This window comes from Alexandromys fortis, unplaced genomic scaffold, assembly GCF_014885135.2.
Source record: "Alexandromys fortis isolate MF-2015 unplaced genomic scaffold, M_Fortis_MF-2015_v1.1 scaffold_268, whole genome shotgun sequence".
Lineage (NCBI taxonomy): Eukaryota > Metazoa > Chordata > Mammalia > Rodentia > Cricetidae > Alexandromys > Alexandromys fortis.
The window spans coordinates 1390964-1416829 of NW_026068141.1; the positions used below are offsets into that span (position 1 = coordinate 1390964).

Consider the following 25866-nt stretch of genomic DNA (forward strand, 5'->3'; position numbering starts at 1 on the left):
GGTCCCTCTACCCTCTCAAGGGTGGGGGCGGGGCGCGTGTCACTCATCCCTTCTTTAGAGCCTTGCAGGGGAATGTGGTAAATACTTCCTGATATTTAGGACGTCACCCGACAGGAATATTGCCTCTTCCGAACAGCCCTACGCGCAGAGATAATAATTATTCCCAATGATGTAGAAACGAAAACTCAGCCCTATCTTTACTAGGGTTTCGCGGCTCCCAAGTTTAAATGCCACCCAGGCCTGAGTCGAACGCCTGGGATTTTAAAAATCGTCACTCTGCTGGCCTGTGGGCAAACAGTTGTCATTTCAATGGTGCTTCAACATTTCCACTGCTCTGGCAAATTTACAGATGAGATTGAGAACACTTACTTAGAAAGTGCTAGAAGCAGGACTCTTGCCTAGGCCATCTGAGAGTTGGGTACTCTTTCTTCCCTCCTTTTTCTTTTTCTTTTTCTTTTTTTTTTCTCAGTTTCTGACTTTTTATTAACTCATACACGAGTACTTGTCTTCTGGTTTGGTGAGGCGGTAAGTCAGACACTTGACACAGTATTGTCTGTCAAAGTGGCTAGCCTTGAAAACCCCAGCACCACGTTCACCAGAAGGACACTTGACGAAGTTGACTTATTTTGCCATTTCCATCCACCTTACAGTATTACGCCACAGCCAACTCGACCTTCTTTCTCTATGCTTATTATTCTTGGGAGTGGTGTAAGAAAGTCTCCTTTGGAATGTTCTAGTCAGACAAAGTATGGCCATCTTCCAGCTGTTTACCAGCATAATCAACCTCTGTGGATCAGGGGGAATTCCCTCCTTATCCTGAATCTTGGCCTTTACATTTTCTATAGTGTGTGAGGGTTCAGCCTGGAGCACACAGTCTTCCCTGTAAGGGAAGGAAGTGCACATTCTGTTGTAGTTCTCCGAATTTTGGGGAACTTGTAGTTGGAAAGGCTGGAAGCCTCTGGTTCATTGGGGAATGGCTGAGGAAAGAAATCCAAGCTAGGAGAAATGATTTGCTACAGTGCACTCCTTGGTAGAGCTGTGATATATGCCTTTTGAACATGGCTGGTTGTGAATCCAGAAGATGCATGTGATGGGGATCGAGTGGGGATATTGAAGTCTGGTCATCTAGTCTTTAGGTTAAGCCTTTTGTCCACTTGGGAAAATTTTGTCATTCCTCCTTGGCTTGTGCCAAGGGCAGTCAGATGCTGTTCTGAGTCAAATATTCCTAATACCCTTCTTTACATGATACTGAATTTGAAAAAGAGCAACCCTATTCCAAACAGAGACCTGGAAAAACCATGGCTAATGGGGGCAGTGTTGAGAAGTAGATCCCAGGACCTGCCATCACAAGTGTAGATTCCAACTCTGATGCCGGCATTTTGATGTTGGGCAAGGATTTAATCTTTCTGGAAGTCTGTTACCATACTTACCACGTTTGTATGATGTTTGTGTTCCTGTACAACCCTAAGTAAAGGGTGCAGTAGTGAATGTTAGATTAGTAGATAGATTAGTCTGCTAGAATAGGCCACGTAGTGCCAACAGCCATATAGAGATACTTAGGCAAGGATCAAATAATTACATAATTATTTACTTTTATTGTTAAAAACTACGTGCTGTGATGGAGTATGGGTATGAAAACTGGATTTCAGGAAATAGGACCTAGTTGGAAGAGGTGGCCACTGACCCTGTGCTCTGACAGACTAATGGTTAAGGTGAAATCTAAGGAAAAGCAGACGGTAAAGAGATAAGGGGAGACCATACCGAGCTTATTTAATGACTTTTAAAAATGTTTTATTGAGTGGGGTGGGGGGGATGGAGGGTGGTGTAGTGGTGCACACCTTTAATCTCAGCACTTGGGAGGCAGAGTCTGGTGGATCTCTATGAATTCAAGGCCAGCCTGGTCTACAGAGACAGTTCCAGGACAGTCAGTGCTACACAAAGAAATCCTGTCTTGGAAAACTAAAAAAAAAGGAAAAAGAAAAAGAAAAAGAAAGAAAGAAATTATGTCTATGGGTATTTTGCTTACGTGTATATATGTGCCTAGTGCTTGTGGAGGCCAGAAGAGGGTGTTGACTCTCCTAGAACTGAAGTTATATAGATGGTTGTGAGCTACCATGTGGGTGCTAAGAATCGGATTCAGATCCTGTGTTAGAATAGCCAGTGTTCTTAGCCTTCAAGCCATCTCTCCAGCATCCTTAATGGCATATTTGAAAACTTAGGAACAGAAAAAAACTCATGAGGAAATGAAAGATCAGTTTATTTTGTAAAATGTATGTGATAACCAAATACAATAAGATGGGAAAAGTATTTCATATACAAGATCTTCCAGCTGCTTACCAGCACGATCAACGTGTTGAAACATTAGAAATATGTGTTGCATATCAATGCACAGTACACAGCTAGTTGGAAAGGGTTGCTAGGACAGTGGGCAAGCCAGGATGTAGGTTTGTAAGTGTGTGAAACTCTTAAAGAGTAAACAAAACATAATATTAAAATATTAGTTTATTAGTTATTTGGGGGACTGGAGAGATGGCTCAGTGGTCAAGAGCACTGATTGCTCTACCAGGACCTGTGTTCAGTTCCCAGCACCCACATGGCAGCTCACAACTGTTTGTAACTCCAGTTCCAGGGGATCTGACATCCTCAACAGAGACATACATGAAGGCAAAACACAATGCACATAAAAAATAAATTATTATTAAAAAATACTAGGTCTTTTTTTTTTTCTTTAGATGCTGTTTTATTGTATAACAGTCCTAGCTGGGATTAAAGGCGTGTGCCACAACTACCCAGCTAAAAGTATTAGTTATTTAAAGTGAAAAAGATGTGGTAGAAGATGTTGCTGAGAAAGATGGACTTATTCAAAGTCACACAGGTAGTGGGGAAACAGATTCTCTTGTGAGTGCATTAATGTATCTGGAACATACTTGAACTCTCTCATAGGAAGTTTCTTGTTTATAGTTTTAATGCTTCATATACTGACCTGAGTGTTCATGTTCCTAAGGTTAGAGACCCACCTGATTGCTTTATTGAACTTCCACTGTGAAATTCCCTGACTTCTATGCAATTGAAACGAATGCTTCAAGCATAAAGCAATGTGGTTTATTTATAGAATTGTCTTCCGGTTCACATGTATTGGGCCTGCTTCTTGATGCTGAATTTTCTGTCAAAGGTTGTTTATTTCTAACCCATTTTAGTTTCCTGTTGCTTTGTGGCTTGGTATTATGACCCACAACAGGAACTCCAGGAAACCTGTCATACACACTGTAGCCAGATTGAGACCCTGTCAGTTACAAAAACCTAAAGTGCACATTATTTTACAGCCATATTTGGATATAAATTTGAGTTGGGCATTGCTATATTAGGTAGAAACTGAGCTTTAGAAATGTCACTCAGAGCCAAACTTTTGTGAATGGTTCTTAAGTGGTATTGGACTATTATTAGTCCTACAGTCGTGGGCAGGGCCTTCATCTCTCTGAGCCTCAGTTTCAGCGTCTCCAAAGTGGGGACTATAATGTTTATCTGTGGCACTATTGACAGGAGGAGATGAACTAATATGAGTAAAACAAGCAAGCCAGGCCAGCATTTATGTAGACCTGGTACGCTGATTGCTGCTGTCCAGCAGCACTTGTTAAAAATCCCATCTGAAGGAATTGTTTGCCTTTGCTTTATTCATTTCATTTCTTCTTTGCATGTTTTTAAAGACAGGCTCTCATCTAGCTTGAGCTAGCCTCCAGTTTGCTGTTCGACTGAGGATGGACCTTGAACTCCTAACTGCAAGAATTGTAGGCATGCCTCACCACATGTGGCATTATGTGTTGCTCATTTTCTTTTCATTAGAAAAAGTAATGCTGGTAAAATAGTTAATAATAGTTGCACACCTTGAGCAGTTAGCGTGTGCCAGGTTCCGTGCTGGATGTTTTATGTGTATTCGGTGTTTCATTTTCAAGTGAGGCCTATCGTTCTCACTGATAGGGAAAGGATGAGTTACCCCAGAGAGAAATTTACATCCACATCTGACTGAAAGTTCTCACATGTACAAGTGTCCTCATCATATCTGACCCTAGCACAGACATTTTTGAAATGAAAACTGATAACAATAAGTATTTTTTTTATGTCCCTATTACCCAGTAGATACCATGCCAAGTGTTTTACCTGCCTAGCCTCATTATTCCCAACTGGAAGACATGAGTACCAGTCCCATTTTACAGAAGAGCAAGTGAAGACTCAGCAGTTCTTATTTAGTAAACGGTGGAGCTGGGATTGGGTTTTATGTCTTTGTGCTGCAGAGTGCCTGCTCTTGTGTATTGCGTTATGCTGTGCCAACACTTTAGCGGTTTTTTTTTTTAATGAGATGTGATTTCCAAAGATAGTGCTTCCAGACACTTGGTACTAATTGTTCTTAATCTTTAGCTAAGTAATAACCAGATTCTTGGCAGAAGCTCTTAGTGTGATATTTGTTGGCTAGGACCGTGTTCTGTCTCAGAAGAAGCAATAGCTTCTTTGTATGGTCAGAGACCTCAGATGTGTATAACTTGTGTTAACTCAGTGGATGTTGGCATTTCCTAGTTCTATACCGTGGAAGACCTCAAACCTCAATCATACTTCAGACTCAAATTAAAGTGGATTCTAATTGGTAATCAGTGCATAAGGAACCAAAGAAAATTTTAATTAAATGCTGCCATGTAAATTTTCCAGTCATTTTATGCCTATTAAAATGTTTTTCTTTCTTATAGTCCCTTCTAGTGCTCTGCCTTTCCTCTTTAAACTTTATCAAGAGTTTGTGCTTTTGCTCATATAAGGGCTTAATTAACATCATCATAGATTTGGGCTGCTGCACATTTGCTTAACAGACATTTAGATGCACAGAAAGAACTCCACAGACTGGGTGGGTCGCTCAAGTCTCTGAACTCCAGTTTCTTCCTCCTGTAAGATGAGGATAATAGTTCTTTTTGAGGCTATTGGGAGGCGGCTTACAGACAATGTATGCGTTTATGGCTCAGTTAGAGGACTTGCTTGGTAGTTGGCATGAACTGGTTTTGGAAGTTGCTATGGGTTTTCTTTTATTGAGATCTTTTGTCTCATTCCTTTTAGTGGCTGTTTCTGTGGATTCTCTTTCATCATGGCCTTGGGAATAAAGTGCCTCCGCCTGCTGCACCCTGCCTTTTGCACTTACCTTACTACTTTGACCAGACCTGCTTCAGAAATTTCCATGAAGCCTGTGCATGGAAGACAACATGACCAAAGGCAATACTTAGCCTACCCAGCCATGCCAGTTCGCCAGTTTGCAACCAAGAAAGCTAAAGGTGGGTGACCTCCCTCCTCTCTCAGCCCTTTCTTGCATTTAAGAGATCTCAGAGATTTGTTGAGCCCAGGGCTTGTTTTGTTACCATTATACCTCATTTATTTCTTGTAGGCTCATAAAATGCCTACTTTATTTCATTTAGATACAAAACTAGAGGTAAAAGTATCAAGCCCACTGGAGTGCTTGTGGCAGGGATCAGCATACACTCATTCTTTAGGAAGATTTGAATTGAGGGTATAATTAAAGCCAGAAGGGTTTTGGGTGACAGGGCATTAAAGCCATGGGTTTAGATGGATGATCTTAATGGCTTATGTCATCCAAGAATGAGATTTTGATGTTCCGCAGGTCTTAGCTTAAATGCCACTTCCTCCGGGATGCCTTCCTTGGCCTCAGCCTGGGTCAGGTCCCCTGTTACATGCAGTAATGTACACTATTATTTTACTCTTGACACACTTAGAACTGCAGTAATTAATTAATCAGTTGTAAAATTGATTATTGTTCGTTAGCTGCCTGCCATGATGATCACCTCTCTCTTTGTTGTTTAGCATTCTCCAGGGCTATATCGATGTAATTAGATTTTCAGAAACTTGGTTGGGGGAAATGGATGACAGAGGACAATGAGGCAAACCTGCTGTTTGGGGTGGGTCAGGAGTCCTGCTGCCCCTGGTGGTGCTAGAATGTGCTGCTGAGTGTTTCCACTGGGACTTTTCTGCTTTCACACAGATCTGCTTTTATTGAAAGAAAGATTAACACACTGCTGAAAGAAAATTAACCCTTAGAAGACTTATCTTGTTAATGTTGGATTTGTATGTTATTTTAAAAGTTTTGTAATCCAATCCTTAGCATTATCTATTGAAAACAATTATAATTTTCCAGTGAAGAAATCCTTACAATTACCTAATAAATATACATGTTAACAAGTTGAAAATATAGAAGTCAGGATATAGTTGTTTGGAAAAAAAAATTGCCCATGGCTGCCTCCAGATAGAGGAAGAAGAGGAAACCTGGGGATTCTGATGCTGTGATGTCATAGTCTTCTAGATGCTCAATATGGCCTGCAAGTAGGAGCTTCTTCTTTTTGGTTGCTCCTCAAAGAGTTGACTGTTTTCATTCTCTTAGATTCCTTGGAGTCATTCTACAATAGGATACTGTAGTGATATTTCATGTGTATTTTAATAAATAAAACTTGCTTGAAGATCAAAACACAAAACAGCCACACTAGTTATCCATACAGGTCAGACAGTGGAGCACACACCTTTAATCCCAACAGCCATACTAGTTAGCCATAGAGACTGGGCAGTGGTGCAGGCCTTTAATTCCAGCACTGGAGAGGAATATAAGGCGGGATGACACAGGAATTTGTTCTCTTTTCTATAACATGAAGGGGCCTGCTTGTTGGGTTTTCTGTCCCGCCGGTACCCCACTTCCTGTCTGGTTGACCCGCCTATACTTCCTGCCTGGCCAATCAGCGTTTATTTAAAACATGATTGACAGAATACAGACAATTCTCCCGCACCACTTTTCAGTTTGAAGATTTCATAGAGGTAAGAGCTCTCTAGTAACTTGGCTGCTTTGCTTTTCTGATCTTTAGGATGAACAGCAATATCTGTCTCTGGGTTTTTATTATTCGTACTATATTTGGTGCCCAATGTTTGGGGTACAGATTCACGAAAAAGCCGTTTGCCTATAACTTTTTAGCTGCCTGTGGGGCTCTAGCTCCACCCAAATGGGCTTTCTTTTCTTTTTTCCCCAACCCATGAGTAAGTTTGGGATTTTCCTGTTGTAGCCTCTCTGAAACAGTTTCCAGCTGCCACCCAAACTCCAGGAGCTCCTGGGCTCCAAAGGCCACAGGACACACCCACCCTAAACTGCCTAGTTCAGCCTTCGGGTGGCCCCCCACCACACGTGCTTTTTCTGAACAATCCTGTGTGTTTTTCAGACAGCCCCCTCCCTCTCTCTGCTGTGGGTTGCTGACTCTCCTTGAACCCCTTCTTGAGCTACTGCCAAACTAGGTAGCTGCTTTGAAATCCAGTCAGGCTTTTACTGCTGTACGCAGGAGCAGTCAGTCTCACATCTTCCCCAATATCATAGGTAGATAGTGTAAGACAATCAGGAATCTTTTCTTTTCTTTTCTTTTCTTTTCTTTTCTTTTCTTTCTTGTTTGTTGAGACAGAGTTTCTCTGGAGGGATTTGAAAGCATATCTAATTTAGATGGGATTTATGTAATGCCAATTGTAAACATTGTCAGCTTTATCATTTTTGTCATATCACTAAGAAAGTTGGTTAATCTAATACAGGCCCCAGAAAAACCTAATAAAACAGATCACAGATTTAAAACCAGACAGAATTTAATGAAGAACCAATTTTAGCATTGCATTATAAGAATAGAGAGGAACAGCCTGGTTTTCAAACAACCAACTTAAATATATCCAGTAACCTTACATGAATTACCAAATGGCAGAGGCTCTGTTACAGTTAAGTGGACTCCTCTGTCAATGTTAGATTTAAGGAGATTCAGGGAAGCAATAGTCATATGGCATGCATTCACCTTTTGTAAAGCAAATGTTAAATTTGTGGCTAGTTTGTAATAGAATTAATTATCCCTAAAGACTTAGAGCCTGGTCCACAAGTACAATGGAGTACCTGGTTCAGAGAACAGGCTAAGATTATTGAACAACAGAGTAAAGAAATCTCCCAAGATCAAATTCTTGGAGAAGGAGATTATGCTATTACAGAAAGGCAAGCTGTATGTGATGACCACACCCTGGATTTATGCCACACAGCAGATTTGAATGCTTGAGACAGAATTGGAGAAATAGGAACAAAAATTGAGTCATTTACTAAAGTTATACAGGGCCCAAAGGAAGCCTTTATATATTTCTTACAAAGATTGACATCAGCAGTAAATAGAAAGATGCCAAATTAAGAAGCTAGACCAATAATAATTGAATTTCTGTCTTTTAGAAATGCCAGTTCTTTATGTGAAAGGATAATTAGGCTACTAAAGGCAAGGCCAGCACCTTTGGAGCAATGGATTCGAGATGCAATTAATATTGAATCTCATAAACATGATGGTGCATAGATAGGAGAGGTGATTTCCAGAGGTTTGTGGAAAAATTGAAATGCCAAATGTTTTAATTGTGAAAAACAAGGTCCCCTTAAGAGGGGTTGTAGACATGGTGTTCCTAGAAACAATGCTTTTTCTAAGCATAATCCCTTCAGAATGCCCCTCCCTTCTGGATTATGCAGAGGGTGCAGAAAATGCAGGGATTGGACTAATAAATGTAGATCCATGAGGAATATTCAGGGTAATCCTTTGCTGTAGGGAAACTCTGTGAGGAGCGTCTTGCAGGCCTGTATAGCAAATCCGGTCCAGTTGTTTTCTGCCATCATAGAGGAAACTTCTTTTCAGAGCAATTAAAGAACCTAATGCCTGTTGTAAGAAACCATACTGCTCTGTATAATAGAACAACTATAGAAGAGAGAACAAAAAATTTAGGAAGAATCATAAAGTGAGTATTTTGGCAAACTTCTATAAATGAACAAAACCAAATTTAAAAATAGGAATAAGTGATGTTACCATTGAAGGTCTGGTAGACACAGGTGTGGATGTAACAATAATTTCATCAAATCTTAGCACCCAAATTAGCCTCCTCAGGATGTAAATGTTCAGTTTTTAGGGATCAGAATTTCATCTCAGATAAAGCAGAGTGCGAGATGGATCAAATGTATAGGGCTAGAAGGACAGATAGGATTTTAAAACCCATATGTGGCTAATATAGCAATGAATCTATGGGAATGTGATTTGTTACAGCAATGGAATACTCAGATTAACATTCCTCTAGTCTTATAAACAAACAAAAAATTAATGTATGCTTTTTGGGGAAAATATTACAAAATATTATAGAGAACAGTCACCAACCATTCAGGTTGTACAAGAACAGGACACAGCAGCTGCTAATATTTCAAAGGCACCTGTATGGGTTAAGCAATGGCTTTTAACACTAGAGAAACTGCAGGCTCTAGAACAGCGGATACAGGAGCAACCAGATGCTCAGCATATTGAGGAATCAACCAGCCCTTGGGATTCTCCTGTATTTATTGTTAAAAAGAAATCTGGAAAATGGAGAATGGAAACATCTAAGAACTGTTAATAATTAAAGGTGATTTAGCTAATAGGCTCTCTATAGTCTGGCATTCCTCTGCCTTCTCTATTGCCTAAAGAATGGCCTCTTATAATTATTGATTTAAAAGGTTATTTCTTCATTATACCTTTACAAGAAAAGGACAGAGAAGAATTTGCCTTCACAGTACCTGCTTATAATAATTCTCAGCCTGCTAAGAGATAACAATGGAAGGTTCTCTTACAGGGAATGCTAAATAGCCCCATCCTGTGCCAATATTTTGTAGGGCAGCCATTGGAAATGATATGTATGCAATTTCACTAGTCTATACTTTACCATTATTATATCAATGTCATTTTACTATCTGATTCAAATGTAGATATGTTAGAAAGAATATTTAAAGAACTAAAGAAAATTTTGTCTTGTTAGGGATTACAAATTGCTCCTGAAAAATGCAAAGAGGAGATTCTATTAATTATTTAGGCTATAAAATAGGCTTACAAAAAGTTAAGACACCAAAAGGTACAAATTAGGAGAGATCAATTGCAAACTCTTAATGACTTCCAAAGATTGCTAGGAGATATTTCCTATTGGGATAGGTCCTGATGACCTGATTAACTTAAACAAAACCTTAGGTTGTGAAAAGGACTTTAATAGTTCAGAAAATTATCAGCTGAAGCTGAGAGAGAATTGACTTTGGTGGAAAAGAAATAAGTGTATTGTGTGGATCTGAGTCTTAACTGCATTCTGGTCATATTACTTTCCAAGAATTCCCCTACAGGAATTTTAATGCAAAAGGAAGTTATTACCTTAGAGTTTATTTTTTTACCACATACTTGGAGTAAAAAATTAAAAGTGTATGTGGAAAAAGTCTCTGAGTTAATTCTAAAAGGAAAATTGAGACTTTATCAATTAGGAATAGACCCAGCAAAATTATAATTTATACCTTTTAATAATGATGGTATTAACCATTAATGGAAAGAAAGTGAACATTGGCAAAGAGCTTGTAGTAATTTTTTGGGGGGAGAGATTAACAACAACTATCCCCAAAGTGAGAGAATTTGACTTATAAAGAGAGCTAATTGGATCCTTCTCATCATTTTATGGGACACACCAATAACTGAATCCATATATTCTTTACTGATACAAATCAGGAAAGGCAGGTTAAAATCAGAAAATTTAAGTAAAGTGGATCAAAACTCTTATGATTCTGTCCAAAAGTCAGAATTATATGCTATTCTCATGCTACTAAGGGATTTCAAAGAACCCCTCAACATAGCTATAGATTTGCAATATGTAGGAAGAGTTGCTTTGCATATTGAAACTGCTGAACTTATATCAGATGAGACAGAATTGACTTTATTATTTATTCAGTTACAAGATAACAATTAGGAATAGGAATCATCCAATATACATAACACACATCTGATGCCATATGGTCTGCCAGTTCTTCTAGCACAAGATAATGTAGAAATTGGTTAGTTATTGATTGGAAATGTTCTGGAGGCCTCAGAATTTCATAAAAACATTGTGCCAATAGCAAAGGTTAAAAAAGACTTTTGTATCACATGGCAACAAGTCAAGGAGATTATAAGGAAATGTCTTCTTTGCTCCTTATACAGCCACACACCACTACATGCAGGAAATAACCCAAAGGGTACTCAAAGGAATAAAATCTTGTAGATGGATGTGCTCCATTTTGTAGAATTTGGAAAACTGAAGTATGTTCACCACACAATTGATACCCATTATGGTTTTCAGAGGGCAGCTGCTTTGAGTTTGGAAAACATTGTTTTGGTAATCACACATTTGCTACAAGTTATGGCCATCATGTGGTACACCTGTACAAATAAAGACAGACAGTGTCCCAGCATATGTCTCTGTGAAAATGAAACTGTTTTCCTTATAATATAAAGCATATTGCAGGCACACAACACAGTCCTACAGGCCAGGCAGTTATAGAAAGATAACATATCTAAAGGATATGTTAAATAAACAGAAAGGGATGGTAAATACCGTCAGAAATAGATTGCTTTACTAACTTTGAAGTTTCAAAATGCTAATGAGAAAGGAATAACAGCTGCAGAGAGACATTGGATAATAGACAAAATCTACAGAGTTAAATCAACTGCTATACTTTAAAGATATACTGACCTCACATTGGAAATCAGGACATGTGTCACGTTGGTGAAGGGGTTTTGCTTTTGTTTCCACAGGAGAAGAAAAGCCATGGATACCATCAAAAGTGATAAAGATTTGAGTTGAACAAGAGACACCTTAGAAGAGATGATAGTTCATCAAACTGCATGATCATTTAATCTAAACTAACCTATAAAACTAACAGATGCTTTTCATTTGATCAGATGTAACTTCCCAAAAGAGAATATCCCCAAAATTAGGAACTGTTCAGAACCATTTCAAGGTGGCTAGTTGAGATGAACCAGCCTCACAGACTACTCTAGCCAGGACTTGAGACAAGCCCTGAACTTTCCCAGCATGCAGAGACTAGAGACAACAAATGATGTAGCTGCCTCACCCAGAACTTGACAATTAACCCAAATTTTTCCTTTCAGGATCCCCTAATGATGCCATGTGCCCCAACAACAAGAAGTAAATTTGAGAATAAAACAGCCATATTCCCAAGAGGTGGGGTGGGTGGTTTTTTGGTAATTCAGTGGGTTATAGCTATTTTTCATTGTTTAGAGGGATTGGGTACAAGTTGTTATTGGTTACAACCAGGAGGCACATTGGGCAACAGAGACTAGATTCAGAGTTCTTGTTTTGAAAAGAAAAAAGGGGTATATAGATATGAGAGAATTAAAGGGTAGATTATTGAATCTACTCTTAAAAGAAAAAAAAGAGCACATATAGATATGATAAGATAAAAGATAGATTATTGAGTCTACTTTTTAAAAGCCACTACTAGTTTTAGATGTTTTATATTGGATTGGCCTTTTGTATATTGTATAACAAATTTTGTATATTGATATAAATTTGAGGTTAATTTTGTTAGAACATACTGTACCTATATTTCTACTCCCGTTCAAGGTATTGTACCTGTACAACTTATTTAACAATATAATGCAAATTTCTAGTCCTTGTTGTTACCAATTGTTTAGGATAAGGTAATGTGATTAGTACTTAATCACTTATTTATAACTGAACTCGTAGTCACTTTAGAAATGTTTTCAAGGTCAAACAAAGGTATATTTTAGATAAGCAGGTCATCTTCAAAGACTTTAGAGGTCTACAGAATATGGCATTTAAGATGTTTTAATAAGGATCTGGAGAGATGGCTCAGAGGTTAAGAGCATTGCCTGCTCTTCCAGAGGTCCTGAGTTCAATTCCCAGCAACCACATGGTGGCTCACAACCATCTGTAATGAGGTCTGGTGCCCTCTTCTGGCCTGCAGTCATACACACAGACAGAATAATGTATACGTAATAAATAAATAAATATTTCTAAAAAAAGATGGTTTAATAACATAGGTACTTTTTTTTTTTTTATGACAATGAGATATTGTCTGCTCTTGGCTGCACCAGTCTACTTCAGGGAAGAAACTTTTCTTTGTGGCATATGTCTGCACATTCATCCCATTACCCCAGTACTCTCCTTCCCTGCACTCTAGTCTAATCTGAGTAAGTATGATTGGTGATAATGGGCATTCCTTTTTATTCTTGACTTTAGAGGGAATTATTTTTTTTAAAGATTTATTTATATATACAGTGTTCTGCCTGCTGTATGCTTGCAGGCCAGAAGAGGGCACCAGATCTCATTATAGATAGTTGTGAGCCACCATGTGGTTGCTGGGAATTGAACTCAGGACTTCTAGAAGAGCAGTCAGTGCTCTCTCTTAACCTCTGAGCCATCTCTCCAGCCCGTAGAGAACACTTCTTATATGTTGATGTAAAGAATGTTTCCTTTCTATTTTTCATCGTCCCTTTTAAATAAATATATCTAAGCCTTGAGTTTTTTAAAAAGGCATTAGCAACTTCTTTTTTGTTGTTGTTGTTACTAGGCAAAGAATTTTATTAACCTTTTCCCGAACCTTAGTCCTAGGCTTCTTCAGCTTAATTTACTGCAAAGAATGAATTGTGTTTAAGCAAAAACTGAAAAGAGCTGCAGTGTCCAAGGGACTTGGGCCTAAAAATATTAGCACTCTTGATTTGATCAGATCCATAAGTAAAAGACCTTTAAAAAGCAGCCATGATATAAAACAGTAGCGCACTTCTTCACAAGGTGCCTCCACTCAGTTTCCCCCATTCCTAGAATCAGATCTGGGACTTCATCATCATCCTCTCCAGTAGCAAGTGGTGTTCTTCTACCACAGATTGTCTGGGCAAAGCTTCAGCCTCCTTAAACTAGTCAGACTGTCTGCCCCAAGCTGGTTTAGAATGCTGGGAAGCATTTCTGTCATTTGTTTGGTCTCAGTGTGGCCTGTAACGGTGAAGGTGTTTGCTACCAGAGACGCCTGAACTTTGTGGTTGTTAAAATGGATCACTGTTCCTTGGTTTGTAAACATGTTCACCTCTTCAGTACCAGAGATATTGTTCACCCCTAACTTCTTTATGGAGAACTGCAGTTTTATCATCTGCTGTGGCCGTTCTGTGAACCCCTTCTTTCTGCGCACTTGTGCCTGCAGTTTACAGTTTTTCCTGGTTCGTGATCGTCTTCTTTTTTCTGCAAGCAGTTCCTTTCCCACCAGTGCACACTTGTGTCTGAGGTTTGCTGTTTTCCTGGTTCATGATTGTCTCTTTCATCTTGTCGGAGTGGGGGACTAGGGTTCGTGCTCAGGGGGTCTCGAGCCAACCAGCTGAGATAGGGCGCACACACTTGGGAACGTAAGATGGCCAAAAGGCACTAACTTCTAATCAGATGATAAACTGTGTTTATTGAGTTGATTCTACCTTCTCCTTTAATTTTTGCAGTACTGGGAATTGAACTCAGGGCCTGGTGTGTGCTGAGCATGTCCTACACTCTGCCAGATCTCCAGTACTCCCCTGCCTTTAGTCTGTTAATGGAGGAAATCAACAGCCATAGCTTTTCTGATGTTAAATCACTCTCTGCAGTTTTGATAAGAGCCCTGCTTGGTTTTGATAATTTAAATATATATTGTGGGATACATAATCTGTGCATTCATTATTGGATTTATCAAGTTTGTATATAGGATATATATTAGACTCTTTAGTCTGTGCTTGCATATGTAAATTTAGGCTGAATGTAACCCCACATAATGAAGGGCTTAACTCTTTCCCTGCCCTTGTTAGGTCTTGTTGCTTACATTAGCCTGCTTGTGTGAGATGAGTACATTATCTCTTGTAATTGGATGTAATAGGACAGTTAAAGTTCCTTACCTCCTTGGTAGAACCTGCCTGTGAGTTCATCTGGATCTGGAATACATAAATAAACTTGAAATCATAGATTTAGTCTCTTTAATAGTTACGAGACTGCTTATATTTTATATTTTTTTTTCTGTTTTCAAAGCTGTTGGTCTAAATTATCCTAATGGCCTCTTAAGATTAAAAATTTTTAGCACTCGGGAGTCAGAGGCAGGGGGACCAGGCCAGTCTGGTCTACAGAGCAGGTTCTAGTATACCCAGGGCTACACAGAGAAACCTTGTCTCAAAAAACAAAACAAAAGATTAAAACTTTTACTGTTTTGATAACTCTTTTATGTTCTCTTTTTTCTTAGCATCTTTTGTATCATCATCATTTTGCCAAAGTTTATCAGTATTACAAGCTTTTTAAAAAGAATCTCTTTTTTGTTTTTTGTTTGGTTTGTTTTTCGAGACAGGGTTTATCTGTGTAGTCCTGGCTGTCCTGGAACTCGCTCTGTAGACCAGGCTGATTTAGAACTCACAGAGATCTGCCTGCCTCTGTCTCCTGAGTGCTGGGATTAAAGGCGTGTACCACCACCACCTGATGCACAATTAATAAAAGCTCAGAGTCACATATTGAGGTTCAACCTGAAGATATGAAAAGCAAAGCAGCCGGCCACTGGTTCTTAACTCTACCTCAGTCTGAAATGGCGATCCTGCCTCCAGGAATCTCAGAATGACACTGTGACTGTCTCCTCCCATCTTACAATCCTCTCTAGTTTTGGGATTAAAGGTGTACACTGCCAGGTTTCTATGGCAACTAGTGTGGCTACTGGGATTAAAGGTGTGTCTGTAAGGCTGACCAGTGGGACTGTTTTATTCTCTGATCTTCAGGCGGGCTTTATTTACTAAAACACAAATGAAAAGCTACTACAAACGCCAGGCTAAAAGTCTTTTAATTTGCTTTTTATTTTGTTGACAATAATATTTATTGTGTTTTCTACTTATTCCTTCTTGAGACAAGGTCTGTTGTAACGTGTAGCTCTAGCTGGCCTGGAACTCACTGTGTAGGTCAAGCTGGCCTTGAATTTACAGATACCATAGCTTTAATCCTGGTGAGATTAAAGGCAACCTGTACTTAGAATCACATTTTCTATTTATTTAACTTTTTATTTGCTTTGCTTACCAGTTACTGAGAAAGGTGTGTTAAAATCTCGCGGTATAATTGTAGATTGAACAGTTTCCCCTTTTTAATTTTGAGATTGCCTTAAGGATATATATATATATATATATGCCCAGAATTGTTATAAATCTTCCGATATTATTTTGAAGTAGCCCTCATTTCTAATAATGCATTTTCTTAATGCATTGTTTTACTTACTATTATAAAACTCACTTTGTTTTCATTAATGTTTTTCAGGTTTATAAAATTTCCCTATCAATTAAACCCGTCTTTTCACATATTTATAAAGTTTCTTGAATATTCTATATGATTAAGTTAAAGTCTTACTGAGAACCTTGAACTTTTAGCTAGTCATTTTGATTCATCTCTGTTTATCTTATTTGTTGAGTATTTACATTTTAATTTTGTTTTGTCCTTTTTTGTGGCTTTCTAACTTTTTCTTCCTTTCTATTAAGTTCAGGGTTCTTTATTCCCTTTTCATCTCTGCGATTTGCAAGCTTTATGTGTATAATCTGTCTTTACTTGGATAGTTAGTTACCCTTTGGGTTTTTTTTTTTTAACCTTTTTACAGAAATAAACTACAACTTGCTAACCTTTCCAAACTGAAATCACCAGTGTAACCAAGACTCCCCTTACTCCTCAATCAAGAATTGTTGTTGGGGGGACCCATGCCTGTAATCTTAGCGCTCAGGAGGCTGAAGCAGACATACATACATGCATGCATACATACATACATACATACATACATAGCAAGACATTGTCTCAGAAACTAGAAACTGGGGATTATAGCACAGTGGTAGAACAATTAGGTCTTGGGGTTGACTATTCTCAGCACATGAGAAGTCCCTTTTCACCCACATCTAGTGAGTGCCACCCTCTCCTGGTGCCCTTTGCAGGTAATTACTATCCAGACGTCTGGTGGCGTGAGTTGGTTTTGTCTGTTTTACTGTTCTTATATGTGGCTCTTTAGCTGTAGTATATATCTTTGTGTCTTTCCTCTTTGTTCAATATGTAATTTTGATTCCTTGTAGATAAATCTGTCTTTTCTCTCCAGGTTTTAAAATTATCTGTATGTCTTAGATTTTCTTTATTTACAATCTGTCCAGATACAGATTTGCTTCTATTGTCCTTGCTCGTAATGCATTTTTCTGAATTGACATCTTTTATTAGTTCCAAAAATTCTAAGCCCTTAGCTTGTTTACTCAAAAGTGGTGGGGCTTCAAGGAGGATGGTGACTTGAACAAACCTCTGGAAAAGTTATCTTGCTTCTTGTTTGCTGGTTACTTTGGACAAAATATTTCAATGGCCTGTACCTCAAGTTCTCATTTTCCTACCTCAGATCTATCTTGAATACAAACAGAAGAGCATGTTTGAAATTGCATTGCAAATTAGGATGTCAAGCACAGACAACACAGAGTTAAGCTGGCCACAGACATTGAAAATTGCTGAGTGGATTTCAATAATGCTTTGTTAAATGTTTAGTGAGTGAGCATCACAGTCTTTGTTACTCAGATTCTGTCCATTTCCAGCTTTCCTCTCCTTCCCACACCCGTGTAGAAACACAAGAGTGAAAACCCCCGATGGTTTATGTGTGAAGTCAGAATCCATCTATCTCCAGCATTGTGCAAGCCAGTGTGCTCTGATGGGTAGGAGTTAATGTCTCTGCAGTCCATTTTGTCTAGATCAGCCTACAGTGCTGAGCATAACCTTGTCTTAGTATGCATTTGAAACTGAATTAATATGTTTCCTTTCTCTCCATTAGATTTGTGGAGATTGTCTTATGAAAAGTTCATGGGCTTAAAATTAGACAGCTCTGGGACCAAATCTTGACTTGACCATTTCCTGACCTGTGACATTAGGCAAGTCACTTTACCTTTCTGATGTTCCATTCTTCTGAAAAATAAGCTATTAATTTATTTCTGGATTCCATGGATATGTAGAGTACTCTTTTGGCTATGTAAGTGGCTTCATTTTATTCCTGTAACAGCCTTATAATACAGATTAGTCCTCTTAAAAGTGGAGAATCCAATACTCAAAAACAGAATAACTTGCCCAAGGTCATACAGCCCACACGCACTGCAGCATGTGTAGCCCCGAGTGGCCTTCGTAGTAGCTAAGGCTTTTAGCAGAGACCTGGAGCTAGCTGACACTCAGTAGATGTGAGCGTTTGTAGAGGGCAGAGATGCTCTTATAAACTTCTGGCACTTGATAGTGCCCTGTACACAAAGGCACTTAAGAAAAAGCCAATGCTTGTTGTTTCTGTGTATGCGTCTATTCTTCTGCTCACTGTGTGTTCGCTTTTTAGCTAAAGGGAAAGGACAGCCCCAGGCCAGGGTGAATATTAACACAGCCTTGGTGGAGGATATAATCAACTTGGAGGAGGTGGATGAAGAAATGAAATCTGTGACAGAAGCACTCCAGGATAATTTCAATAAGACTCTCAACATAAGGACTGCACCAGGTTAGTGGTTAAACCCGTGTTTCAGGGAGTGTTACAGTGGGAAAGAGCATGGAGTGTCACCGTGCCGCCCCAGCTTTGGCACCACTAACTGGTGTTTAGGAGCAGTTACTTTTCTGTAACTGAGGAGTTTCCTTGTCCAGTTCCTGTAGAACATAAGTGAGTTAACTGTATCATGGTTCTGGAATCGTTCTGCTTGTGTCCATTAAGTGACTGTCTCCCGTGGAGTAGCATTGTGCTTGGCCAGCGGAGAACCAGCATAACAGTAAGCAAAACCTGTCATGATCAGTGCTTGTGGAATTACACTCTCACAAAGTAGTTTTTTTGTGGATACTATAAGCATATGTGGGTATCTAGCCTCATAGTTCTGTCCTTAGTCTGCTTTTTCTAGTTTGCCCTATTTGGCAGTTCTTACCCAGCACTGAAAACCAAATTCTGCAGACTTGCCCACCTGAGGCCTTTCTCTGCCCATGAGCTTACCAGGAAGATTCCGTTTAGGTTAATAGCTTCCTAAAAGTGGCCTTTCTAAGTGGGAAACGTCAGAACTGTCTAGGAGAACTGTTTGCAGATGTGATAGAGAAGTGGGCTGTCAGCTAATGGTGCAAGTGGGCAGGAAAAATCCAATTGCTGTTAAATTGGCCTTTTGCGAGTTGTCATCATCCTATAGTTAAGTCTGAGACCCCCTCTGAAGGTGTCTTTGGGAACTTCAGCTTCTCCCACTCATGTTTTGATTGGGGAGGTTTGTAAGGAAAATAGAAGATATTTTATGAACTTGTTTCTGAAAAGTACTCAATTCATTATAAAAATGATCAGAACCACGTTGAGTTCAAAGATGCGATCTGGTGTGAGACTAGAAGGCAGTTCCTGGCATTTGTTAACCTTTGTGCTGGAGTGTTTCTGCCTTTGCTGACAGTAAAGCGTGCCATTCAATCTTTCCCAACTGTTTATTTTAAGCTTGCTTATTATTTTAGGTATGAAACTGATAAAGTGCTCCGTCTCCCCTGTGCTTTCTGCCTGTTAACATTCTGCAGCCGAAACCAGAGAGCAGCTTGAGAGAAGCCCAGGGAGAAATGTGATACTTAAAATGAGCCGGCCAGTTCCACTCTTGTTGAACTTATGAAGATGATGGGCTCGGAAAGAGGGTGGGAGTGTAATTTGTTAACTGTTAACCTCTGAGAAAATGAGGGACAGGAGTGAGCTAGAGGGAGATTCCCACTGGGGACAGATTGAGGGGAAGGGTTTGATGCATTATGTTGATAAAGATTGAGGGATAGGCACCATTACAACTGCACACTGCCCATGTGGGGCCTTTGTGGCAAAGGCTCTTAACAGCCAGTCAGGGAGGCGGAACTAAGATCTATCTTCAGCAGACCTCCCTTCTTTTCCTTGGGCTAAGATTGTGTAATGTTCTGTGTAGATTTTGAGGCTGTGAAGAAGCTGGGTAAAACAAGCTACACATAGCCCATGCTCTCTGCTAGACTGGCTCTTCTATATCATTTCTAGCTGTTACCTGGACCAGCAGCACTTTCTTCTTCACTGCCTTCCATCCTGTGTCTGTCTTAGAGACAGCAGATGTCTGTCAACACTTGTCTGAGATGCAGGTTTGATCTCTTCTTTCTTGCTGCTTCCCCTTTGTCCTTCATTCATCTGTGTGTTTGCCACAGTAGTACTGAGCATTACTGTAATAGATATGGACATGGAGAGGGAAGATCTGGTTCCTAATGTCCAGGAATTTAGAACTTCAGATCAAAGGGCAGACAAGTAAACCGATGCGTATAAAAATGACCTAACAGCAAAACAGTGGAGGCCTGGCTTTGGAGGTGGTCTTGCCTAGACTTGGATTTAAGTTCTGTAATTAAGAGCTGTTGTGATATTGGCAAGTCATTCTGTTTACCTCAGTTTCCTCATCTGTAAAATGGTGGCAGCAATAATCATCTTATAAGATGATGAAAGCAAGTAATATTAAAAAGCATTAATTAGCACTGGAGCTTTGCTTATAGGACATATTCAGTCACTTAAGCCTACGCTTAGAATACGTGGGGGCTTAGAAGAAGGGTCTGCAATACAACTGAGGACTCAGACAGGTTCTTTTTTTTAAAAAAGTATTTATTTATTATGTATACAATATTCTGTCTGTGTGTATGCTCGAAGGCCAGAAGAGGGCATGAGACCCCATTACAGATGATTGTGAGCCACCATATGGTTGCCGGGAATTGAACTCAGGACCTTTGGAAGAACAGGCAATGCTCTTAACCTCTGAGCCATCTCTTCAGCCCCCTCAGACAGGTTCTTGAGATTAGATACCACCACAGTGAGACTTTAGAGAAGGAGCAAGAATTACCGCAATAAAGTAGACTGGGATGTTTACTCTCCCACATAGTAGACTACATAGTGAGCTCCAGGCCAGCCAAAGCTACATAGTAAAACCTGTTTTTTAAAAAAAATATCAGAAATTGGGGTCTGAAAAAAAATAAAAGTATTGCGGAAAAAAATCACATTCTAGAATTTTATAGCAGCCATGCTCACTCAGCTTACCGAATACTAGGGTCACGAGAGTGAGTCAGCAGACCCAGCTTCAGATATGATTTGTTCAAAGGCTGCTGAGGAAATGATTAATGAATCTAAAATTCAATGAATTGAGCGATTCAGTGTTATTAAGATAACAGTTCTCTTCAGCTTGATTTATTGATATATGGAAACCTGGAACTAAAATTGCTAAGTGATTATAGTTACTTTGTTGTTGTTATTGTTTGTTCATGTTTTGTTTTCCGAGACAGGGTTTTGCTTTGTAGCCTTGGCTGTTCTGGAACTCGCTCTGTAGATCAGGCTGGCCTCAAACTCAGAGATCCGCCTGCTCTTCTGCCTCTCTGACTGCTGTGATTACAGGCATATGCCACCACTGCACAGTGATTATAGTTAATTTTAAAAGATGAGAAAACATTAAAAAAATTATAAAGTGATTTAGTCAACTAATTTATGTCAATCAATGGCTGATTCTGTAGATCACTTTTGGTGATGTGGTCAGTTAAAAATGTTAACTAGTCAATGAACGTGGTAGATATTTCCAATCTTGTGAGTCTTTCAATTCCTTTAACCATTGCTTTTTAATTTTTTTGTTTGTTTTTGTTTTTCAAGATAGGGTTTCTTTGTGTAATTCTGACTGTCCTAGAACTCCCTCTGTAGAACAGACTGGCCTCTAACTAACAGAGCTGCCCTACCTCTGCCTTCCAAGTGCTGGGATTAAAGGCGTGTACCACCACCACTAGGATGTCTTTTAATACTTAAAGTAGACATCTATACTTAGTTAAGTTTATTCTTGTTTTTAAGTTATGGTGAATTAAATAGCTTTTACAATTTCAAAAAAAAGGAGAAGTATATTCCTAATAGAAGGAAAATTACATGCAAGGATATTAGTTTGATTAAAATACAAAACTTCTCAAAAAATAATAGCAGCATTATTGGGTCTTAGTTATAATGTTTTTCAATATAGTTTTAAGTCTAATCCTCATTAAAGCCCTTGAAGTACAGTTTTTGTCTTATTTAAAGATCAGGAAATGGAGGCCCAAAAGGTGCTTAGAATCTGGAAGCAGTGAGCTGGTATTTGAATTTAGGTATTTGGATTTTAGAATCATGGTGACTTTTTATTTTTATACTCCGATACTTTTTCAGGTTAAAGCCAGTGGTGTCAACCCCTGTCTGTCATGATGACACCGAATCTGGTTGCTTACTCCTAATCAGGTCATTGGGTCATAGTGTGGTATTTACTGCATTAATTCTACACTGTGTTCGAGAATAGCTTTATTATAGTTTATTATAGTTTATTTGAAGGATACCCCACCCACCTCCACAACCCTACTCTCTTTGTGTCTCAGAAAGAGCCATCCACGAGTGGTTCTTACTGTGAGTGGTAAGGGTTTCATTTGCATAGGAAACAGGGACTTTGAAGACTTTCCTATCTAGAGCTGTGGGTTTATTTATCCTTTTTGACTTGAAAAAATTTGCCCAGGACTTTACAGAAATCAGGTGTGGAAAAAGATAAGCTTTTATATATATATATATAGTGTGTGTGTGTGTGTGTGTGTGCGCGCGCGCGCGCGCGCGCGCGTGTGTGCATGGTACTTGTTTCTGAAGGGGGTCTCAGGACCAAAGGCAAGGGTGGCAAGAGGAACTTGTTCTAAACTGGCTATGTGCTAGAATTGTGTGGTGAATTAAAACATTACAACAGAATCAGGATATCTGGGGGTGCAAGAATACGGGCAAAAGCCCTGATGATTCTGTGCTCAGAACTGTGTAGAGAAGGGAAGGACTTCCTGAAATCAGACTGGAGCACACTTGAGCTTGACTCTTGGCTCTTGATTGTTTTTCACTTGATAACTCTGATCTTGGTCCATTTATCTTCCTCAAGTTTCATTTTCTCATCTATAAAGTGGTGGTAATAATAATAGCATTATTATTAATAATACCGAGGGGCAGGAGGAGTTAACTTTCCAGTGCTTGTTCTTTGGTATGTCATGTAGTTGGCCATTTCTCCAGTGACTGCTGGAGTCGTCACTAATTCTGTAAGCAGCAGCTATTTTTATGCTGAGTTGGAAACCGAGAGAGAGGGTAAGTGATTTATTCCTTAGTGGTCTTGTAGCTGGTAAGTGGCAGAGTTACTGACAGGAGGATCAGTACTTTTCAGTTTCAGCTTTGTGCTAGATAGTTTACTATATCAACTCCACACAACTAAAATCATCCGAGAGGCGGGAACCTCATGTGAGAAAATGCCTCTCTAAGATGAGGATGTAGGCAAGCCTGTGGGCATTTTCTTAATTAGTAATTGATGGGGGAGGGCTCAGCCATTGTGGGCAGTAGTTTTCCTGTGCTGGTGGTCCTGGGTTCTCTAAGCCAGTAATCAGCACCCCTCCATGACCTCTGCATCAGCTCTTGCTTCCAAGTTCCTGCCCTGCTTGAGTTCCTGTCCTGGCTTAGTTCAGTGATGATCTGTCCCGTGTCACAGGAAAGGCTTCAAGTCCAGGCAAACCAGAATGGTTACTTACCTTCTAGTAAGGAATTCCAACGTGGTTCATTGCATACTCTATCCACTGCCTGAAAATGCTCCTGTGAACAGCCTTGTCACATTGGGAAGGGATTCCTGTGTGTTTGCTGAATTTTAGATAAAGATATCTAACTTAGATGAATTAGATAAAGAGATATGGGCTTCTAAAGTATTTTAGAATTCTAAAACCTTCTTGCTTTTTCCGTAGGATCCCTTGATCATATTACTGTGGTAACTGCTGATGGGAAGCTTGCTTTAAATCACATTGGCCAGATCTCCATGAAGTCACCACAGTTGATTCTGGTGAATATGGCCAGTTTCCCAGAGGTAAGATGCCTTATTGAAAGGTATCTGTCTTCAGTCTTTTGAATAGTGGAGGTTTGATCAGGTCAGAAGGAAATGTTCCCTTAGTTTGGGAAGGAATTTATTAAAGAAAATGTAGGACAAGATAAGTCTCTTATCTATAAAGTTTTAAAAAGTGATTATCTTTATTTCATGTACATTGGTGTTCTGCCTGCCTGTATGTCTGTATGATGGTGTCAGATCTCCTGGAACTTCTGAAAAAATTGTCCAGGATTTTATAGAATTCAGGTGTGGAAAAGAATTCAGATCCAGGAAAACAATGATATATTTGTATCACTGTATATAGTTGTGAGCTGCCATGTAGGTACTGGGAATTGAACCTGAGTCCCATGGAAGAGCAACCAGTGCTCTCAACCACTATTTCTCCAGCCCCATCTCTTAAGTTTTTACCTGTTAAATGCAAATGTTATAGCGACCAAGTAAGTAATTCGAAAAGCAATAATGGAGAGGTTGTGATTGGCTCTTTGGGGCAGTGTAAGTAAGGCTTTGGTAACCTGTTATCTTAGTTACTTTTCTATTGCCATGACAAAACACTATTAGCAGGGCAGTTTATAATAAAAAAAGCATTTAACTTGAGGCTCACAGTTCTAGAGCGTTAGTCTATGACCATGATGGAGGGGGACATGGCAGCAGGTAGGCGTGGAGCTAAAGCATAGGTAAGAACTTCTGAAACCTCAAAACTGACCCCCAGTGACTCACCTTCTAGAAGACCAAACAGTTCCAACAACTAGAGACCACACATTCAAATATGTGAGCCATAGAGGAGGATTCTCAGTCAAATCGGCATGCCTGGGAACCATGTGGCCTATCTGTGGGGCACCTCTGTCCAGGCAGGAATGTAGGCCTGGGAATTAGTATTAACCGATGCTCCAGTTTTTATTTCCAGGAGACATCAGTAACCCCAAATTTTGTACAAAGTCTTTTTGTTCTCTAAATGTTTTGGACTGGTTTACTTTTCTCTTTTTAAAATATGGACATCCAGGAGGGCTGGCACGTGTTTGTTATCTTAGGTCTTGGGAGGTGGAGGCGGGATAATCAGGAGTTCAAGGATAACTTAGGCTACACAAAACAAACAAAAAACGTTGAGCCGAATAAAACATTTTAATGGGCCAGATATGGCCCGAGAGCTGCCATTTTGTTACTTCTGTATTAGAATTTGGAGAAGACCCTCCAGGACTTCACCTTCTTTCAGACTAGACAGAATAATATAAGCAATGCCTGGCATTAGAGACTGGAAGATGAGTTGCGTTTAACCTTGGAGCTCTATGGTTTTAACTGTAGTTGAGAAACCTAGAAAACATGAAATCCAGTCCTTTCTCTGCCTTTCCCTTTGGCAAGTTACTTCCTCCCCTGCCACCATCGCCTGACCATCCTCTGGTCTCTGTGTCAGGAGTTGTGTTCATGTCAGGCTGTGCATTGGATTTGACAGACCAGTTTAACAGTAGGAGCAGAACAAAGCGTTTCCAGTCAGAAGGGTCCTGCGACTGATGCAGCAGGTGCACTTTTAGATTTGTTGAACCACTGCCCTTCTCCGTTCTCCATCCTGCAGCCACAGTGAACTTTAACGTTTCAAGGTATATGTTGGATTGTATCATTCTCACAATTCAAATGATCTTTAAGAAGTGAAAATTCAAAATGTTTACTGTGGACAAAAAGGCTTTGGTGATCTGGCCTCAGCCTGCATCCAGTCTGCAGTTCTGTTGCTTTGTCTTCCTGGTACTCCGTTGTACTCAGACTGGCCTTAAAATACATCATGACTATTACACCCTCAGGGTGTTTGTAGGTACTGTTCTTGTGACTTGGAACATTTTCTGCTGGCTGTTTGCCACTCATGTTTTGAATTTCAGTGTAGATGTCACTTTTTCACTAGATTGTAAGCTTGCAGTAGAAGAGTCATATATAACTTTTTCATTGTGTTCACATCAAACAGTGCTGGGCACATGGAGTTGCTCCATACGTTGTCTTTACATTGGTGGATATGTGTTATTAGGTATATGGAAAGGAAGCACTCATTCCTGGCGTTACTGAGGAGCATAGAAACAGATGAAAAGGAACTGTCAACTTGTTCCCTGTTGTC

At 39.5% G+C, this 25866-nt stretch overlaps 1 protein-coding gene and 2 pseudogenes across 3 annotated transcripts in view; 1 reads left to right on the forward strand and 2 right to left on the reverse strand.

Annotated features, from left to right (window-relative positions):
• The window catches only part of Mrrf (mitochondrial ribosome recycling factor), a 68354-nt gene that overhangs the window by 309 nt on the left and 42179 nt on the right, over positions 1–25866 (forward strand). The window contains exons 1-4 of one of the 3 annotated variants that reach the window (XM_050126801.1): positions 5180–5306; positions 17693–17789; positions 18236–18391; positions 23635–23753. In XM_050126801.1, the coding sequence (XP_049982758.1) occupies positions 18325–18391; positions 23635–23753 (186 nt within the window). In that variant the 5' untranslated portion in view covers positions 5180–5306; positions 17693–17789; positions 18236–18324. Of the gene's footprint in view, positions 1–57; positions 78–5094; positions 5307–17692; positions 17790–18235; positions 18392–23634; positions 23754–25866 lie in introns of those variants that run through there. The other 2 variants (XM_050126802.1, XM_050126800.1) reach the window with 2 other exon arrangements.
• LOC126491251 (ubiquitin-40S ribosomal protein S27a-like) lies at positions 90–1378 on the reverse strand (annotated as a pseudogene).
• LOC126491249 (transcription factor BTF3-like) lies at positions 13329–16011 on the reverse strand (annotated as a pseudogene).